Source organism: Hyalella azteca, unplaced genomic scaffold (genome assembly GCF_000764305.2).
Source record: "Hyalella azteca isolate HAZT.00-mixed unplaced genomic scaffold, Hazt_2.0.2 contig11006, whole genome shotgun sequence".
Classification (NCBI taxonomy): domain Eukaryota; kingdom Metazoa; phylum Arthropoda; class Malacostraca; order Amphipoda; family Hyalellidae; genus Hyalella; species Hyalella azteca.
In genome coordinates, this window is record NW_025941019.1 from 31,640 (window position 1) to 38,406 (window position 6,767).

General features: G+C 40.7%; 2 protein-coding genes across 2 annotated transcripts in view; both read right to left on the reverse strand.

The window, feature by feature from the left end:
* Positions 1-6,242, reverse strand: part of LOC108680762 (helicase SRCAP) — an 18,311-nt gene extending 12,069 nt beyond the window's left edge. Inside the window, exon 1 of the mRNA XM_018169658.2 lies at positions 5,655-6,242. The gene's annotated coding sequence lies outside the window, so the exon portion shown is untranslated. The remainder of the gene's footprint in view (positions 1-5,654) is intronic.
* Positions 5,248-5,616, reverse strand: LOC108680758 (histidine-rich protein PFHRP-II-like). Its single transcript, XM_018169653.1, has one exon. It carries the CDS (start codon positions 5,614-5,616, stop codon positions 5,248-5,250), a length of 369 nt encoding a protein of 122 aa, XP_018025142.1.
* Positions 6,243-6,767: the final 525 nt, after the last annotated feature.

Sequence of the window (6,767 nt, forward strand, 5' to 3'; positions counted from 1 at the left end):
GGGGTGAACAAGGGTGAAGGGGTGAACAAGGGTGAAGGGGGTGAACAAGGGTGAAGGGGTGAACAAGGGTGAAGGGGTGAACAAGGGTGAAGGGGATGAACAAGGGTGAAGGGGTGAACAAGGGTGAAGGGGGTGAACAAGGGTGAAGGGGCGAACAAGGGTGTGAAGGGGATGAAGAAGAGTGGGTGGGAGAAGAGGGGGATGAAGAAGAGTGGGTGGGAGAAGAGGGGGATGAAGAAGAGTGGGTGGGAGAAGAGGGGGGTGAACAAAAATGAACAAGTATGTACACGTTCGACGGCTGCACCTGTCGGAATGACGTTGTTCGCCCCGAACGAAATGTATAGTTTGTTATAGTGATTATAGTGATTATAGTGATGTGAAGTTACTGATACAATGTTGATTTGAAGTTACTGTTGCAGCCAAGACTGTAAATTACTTGCAGTCGTGTGATGATATTAATGTGAATACTGTGACTAGTGGACATGTTCGGGAAAGCACATGTGAGAAAAAAAATATATATGCGAGAAAGTATACATATGTGTTTTCTCCATGAAAGTATGTGTGCTAATAAACCAATAACCGTCTCAAGTGTCAAGGTGTCTGTTTTATGCTATTAAACTGCGTGCTTTGATTGACACGGTTGCGGAAATCCAATTAATTAGCGACTTAGCGCTTAAAATAACACGGGGCAGTAATGTGCAGGTTACTGTAGAGCAATTAAATGGTGATATGGTGAGTAGCATTAATGGTGAAAGTGACAATATATTAGGTATTGTTTACTTAGCGCTCTCTGTCCCAGGTGTCCCTGTGTTCAATGTGTTGTAGTACGTTTGTTGCAGTACGTGGAGATGACATGTAATGCTGTTTTATTTTAGGAACAATTTTTTAATCGAAGACAAATATATCTCCTAATCCTGACCCATGTATACAGTCTGTTCAGAATGTTCAAGACGAGGCACGTTCAGCGACCAAATTGACATTATTTAATGCAAAGAAATGTTCCAGCTCATTTTGGGCAAACGACATTTTTATTGGATCAATAGTGCCTGATAGTAGTCAGACGATGACCAAGAGTCAGATTGACTAAATGATAACCTGGATAGGCATAGTAACTTTAGGCTGCGTTATTGGCTTATTATCGTTATTATTCGACTATTGAAATTCAAAATAACGATCCTATAAACTCAGCCGTCAGGAGAAATGTTTTAAATAAGAGACCGTACCCGCAAAGCTCTGGACAGGTGAAGCACTTGAGCCATTCAAATGTAAAGGCATGTTCATTTCGTGTCATTTACAATATACTTGTTATCGATAGAAACCGAAAGTCAGTTCCTGTAGTTCCATTTTTGTTTTCAACCTCAAAGATTGTTAAAGCTCATGAATCTTTTGCTCAAGTTGGCAAACGCAAACTTATTAATTTACTGTCTAACCAAATTTCTCTCCCGTTGTTAAATAAGGTAGCTGCCGACATGTGTTTCACTTGTAATATTTGCCAACTGTATATAAACTATAAAGTATCTGCAAGCATATTTCCATTTGATTTAGTGGCCATGGACATCATGCATGCAGTTGCCGAAGTCATCAAAAGGCTTTGTAGCCATTCTAAAACTCGTAGATAATTTTTCTATATTTTTATCTACGGTTGCTTTGAAAGATAAGAAAGCGACTTCTGTTGCACAAGAGCTAACCGAACAGGTTAGCTCTTTTGCACTCTCGTTGTGCAAATTTTGCTGCGTTTACTTGGATTCTTCAGAAGTGATCTGAATTGTTCAGTTTAATGAAAAAAATTCTTGTGAATAGTTGAATTTTACAGTTTATCGTGTAATCCAAGAGAGTCTGCTTGCGTTAATGTGTTTATAGATTCTCAACAAGCTTCCTTCTTTTATGTGTTGTTATGCGTCACAATTACCTCAGCCAAATTTCCCTCAGTCCCATTTCCCTCAGTCCCGTTTCCCTCAGTCCCGTTTCCCTCAGTCCCGTTTCCCTCAGTCCCGTTTCCCTCAGTCCCGTTTCCCTCAGTCCCATTTCCCTCAGTCACGTTTCCTTCAGTAACATTCACCATAATAACGTAAAGAATCCTTAATAAGAATGCATGATAAAAAGTTATGTTAACTAAGAAGATTCACGCGCATTCTGTTTTGAACTTCCCCTCAACTCCAACTTGGAACTTTCAAGCGATGTTTACTTTTAATTAAATATCGCTAATTACATATATAATTAAATTATAATAAAATTTACAATACGGAATGACCGTGCGCCGCCACGAGGCGTCTCGAGGGCAGGGAGCTCAATTATGCAGGCCTTCACGGACAATAATTGATTTCTATATTTCATCACAATGATTGATCATCATATTTCTCTTAGTATCTGGTCATCATATTCTATCAAAATAATTAAATTAATAAATTAAGAATTTGCCAGTTAATGAGAAGAATAAATTTGTTTGCTATTTTTGGCTAGAAGTGACGACACGAATAATTTACGAGAAAATATGCATCTGTCTAGAAGTTTGAGGACAGGATTGCCCTAGCTTTAAACTGATCAAAACTCAATTGAGTTATATAAAAATACAGTACATATCAACACCCGATAACGCGCACAAAGGCTCACTATTTTATTTAAACACAACAAATGCCATAAAACATGACAATAACGGTAGAAAGTTATGCTATAGCAATGATATGTGCATCATTTAATACCCCAGTCTATGGTCCCCTCCCCGGCCAGCCCCCACCCTCACACAACCCACCCCTTNTGACAGCAGCGGGGCACCCGTGACAGCAGCGGGGCACCCGTGACAGCAGCGGGGCACCCGTGACAGCAGCGGGCCACCCGTGACAGCAGCGGGCCACCCATGACAGCAGCGGGCCACCCGTGACAGCAGTGGGGTACCCGTGACAGCAGCGGGGCACCCGTGACAGCAGCGGGGCACCCGTGACAGCAGCGGGGCACCCGTGATAGCACTGCAGTTCATGACGGTTTCATTGCACCAAATTCCTAAACAAATTTCTTAACAATCACAGCGGAAATATTAAATAATTGCACTCCAGCCCAATTATCTCACTAACATCACAGTTATTATGCACACTAATTAAGAGTTTCTATATTTGCCACTTGTGTCTAATTTTGCACAAATCTTACCAAGAGTTGGCAGTACGTAAGGTTTTTTTTTTTGTTATAGTAGAATGGATTGCCCGAAATCCATGAAACAATGGATAATTAAACTGGAACTGAAGACTGTAATGATGGGGGTTATCAGTCTCCTTATCAGGGAGGTAATTACTTGGGGTGTGATTATTACTGATCAAACGTCGCGTGAGCTCTGATAACCATCGCTGTGATGGTCTATAATTAGCGTAATTTGTGGCAGCTGCAGGAATGCTATTGATGTATTTTGTCGCTTCATACATAACTTATACATACCTGTTTGCCGCATAACTCATGTATCACTGCTTGATTAATACAGATTTTGTCGTATAACTTATACATACCTGTTTGCCGCATAACTCATGTATCACTGCTGGATTAATACACAACTAATAGTGAACTGAACTCGGTTCACTTAGGCGCCACGAACTGATTTCAGTTCAGGCGATCAACAATTATTCCTTTGATGTTTCAGAGCGACATAACTCTGGTGATGGAATCAATAACTGTTGACTTAATCGTTGACCCACCATAGTAAGTTGATTTTGCGGCGCGTTGTCATATGTTGACATCATATGTTGACATATTCTTACTAAATTGTAAATTATCGTTGATCTGAATCTCATTTGTCACATCAGTCGGAATTCTGTCACTGAAAATCTTGTCACTACAAATCCTTCCAATGATTGATAATTTATAAACTAACGAATATTGTTTAAAGAAAAACTTGCTGACCCTAACATTCAACAAAGAACTTTATTGAACTCCTATTTAGAATTTATAAGCAAATTTTTTATTTTCAGCTACAGGAGACAGATGGATTCCATCAAAATCACTAATAAAAATTATTGTGTATACGCGCTCTAACATCCCTTATATATTCACGGTGCTATGCAACAAAAACTCACTGAAAATCTGTAATATATTGAAAATAAATACAGCTTCTATAGACTCGGCAGCTGAGGAAATACGAGACAGTTTGCCTCGAGACCACACAACACAAATGACGAAATAGATGAGGAAACATGCCTTATTTCTTTAACGCGCGATATCTTCTAACATGTATCACGTTGAACTATAACATGCTTGAAAATGTACCGTGCTGAACTGTTACATGATGTAACCTGTAACGCGTAGCATGTTGTACCATGTACCGCGTTGAGCTGTAACATGTCCCATGTACCGCATTGAGCTGTAACATGTCCCATGTACCGCATTGAACTGTAACATGTCCCATGTACCGCATTGAACTGTAACATGTCCCATGTACCGCGTTGAGCTGTAACATGTACCGCGTTGAACTGTAACATGTTGCACCATGTACCGCTTAGAACTACAGATTCATCAATATAACCTACACCCGAGAAGCCGCTCCTCGAGTAGCGCCAGCGCTGTGGCGCCGGACGCCACAGCGCCGTGGCGCGTGTTGTGGCGCCGGACGCCACAGCCGCCACAACAGCGGTCGTTAGCGGCGACAGTGGCGGCTTCCTTCACGCTCAACTGTCATCATTTGCATATAATCAAGATAGTGTATCTGCCGGCACTCATACAGTCATACAGAACACAGGTATACAGATGAATAGATGCTTTACAGCTTATACAACGATCCATGCCACGCCTCTCACACTTAGAACGTATACGTTAAATACGGACATACAGAGATATACAGAGGCATACAGAGAACATACAGAAATATACAGACATACAGAGGCATTCAAAGATATACAGATATGTGGTGGGGGCATCACAGAGACTTACAGACATAAAGAGAAAATACAGAGACATACAGACATATAGAGAACATACAGAAGCTGAGAAGCATACAGAGACAAAGAGACGTACAGAGACATACAGACACACAGAGGCATACAGAAAAGACATAGAGAGAACATAAAGAGACATACATAAAGATAAGATATACTACAGAGACATACCGGTACAGAAATAGAGAGAACATACAGAGACATACAGACATACACAGACATACAGATCGGAGGTTGTCTGAGTGTTATAGGTTGTGTGCACGTGGCAATGCTTGTGTGTTTTGTGTGTGTTGTATTCTTGTGTGTATGAGCTTATCTGTGTATTGAGTTGTTACATTCATGTGTAGTTGGTGAATGAAGATAGAGGTGATGAGTGATGAAGGTGATGGATGAAGGAGGTGATGAGTGATGGAGGTGATGAGTGATGGAGGTGATGAGTGATGGAGGTGATGAGTGATGGAGGTGATGAGTGATGGAGGTGATGAGTGAAAGTGATGAAGGTGATGAGTGATGGAGGTGATGAAGGTGATGGGTGATGAAGGTGATGAGTGATGAAGGTGATGAGTGATGAAGGTGATGGGTGATGAAGGTGATGGGTGATGAAGGTGATGGGTGATGGAGGTGATGAGTGATGAAGGTGATGAGTGATGGAGGTGATGAGTGATGAAGGTGATGAGTGATGGAGGTGATGGGAGTAATGGCACATCACCCACCTGGGTGGGGAGGGGGGGCGGTATCACCCACCTGGGTGGGGCGCAGGGTGTGCTGGCGTCCGTGGGGGCGGAGGGTCCAGTCCGACGACAGCCTCACACCCGACCACCGTCCACGCGATTATCGTCACTGCCACGCGATTATCGTCACTGCCACGCGATTATCTTCACTGCCACGCGATTATCTTCACTGCCACGCGATTATCTTCACTGCCACGCGATTATCTTCACTGTTACTTGATTATCGCCCGTGCAACTTCACCACAAATCATTATAATCATCGCAATACATGCACGGTAATCGACAGAGCACAAAAAATATAATAGTTATATGATAAATTATTTCCAACCAACACTTGATTATCAGTAATCAGCCGCGATTAACCCAAGCATCTCACCATGCAATTAACCACTTCACTGTTCCATCACAGCAGACATATCACGTTATAATCGTTATAATCGTGCACAATGGCCGATCATCAACCCTCGATAATCGCACGCATGGAGCCATTAATCGGGACAATAGGTTACTATAATTTATTTATTTATTTATAATTCAGATATTTATTCAATTTAATTTGACTTCTTTCGCAAGTAAAATTATGGGGAATTTACGTGACAATTTCAACATCATTTCAACCTGAAAATAACGAACATTTTAAAATTTTGAATACAAGGAAGATTAATTTAGGAGCTATACAGTCACGGCGACCATCACAAGTTGTCTTCAACAACGAGTAATTCATTATTCCAATTCAGTGTTTATACAATAAATACTAGCTATAAAATTTAACTTAAATATATATTGCAAAATCTTAATCTTTGACACTAAATATTATAATGACAGGAGATATATTATATTATACATAAACAATTTTCAGTTTATAGTTGATAAGTACATGAGCTGAAAATATATCCACACTAAAAAGAAGACCGGGGTCGCTGGCAGAGACTAAAGCGTTACCATTAAAATGTGAAAGATATTTTATCAATAACACGTCGCATACTTTTGCAAAATTATTATAAATAACAAATTGTTTGCCGTCATTTAGAGCTCATTATTGTAGCATGGATGTAGGCATTGTCTTTCATCTACCACAATTTTTTACAATTTTGTACATTAATGTTCGTAACGTCCACAGCCCGCG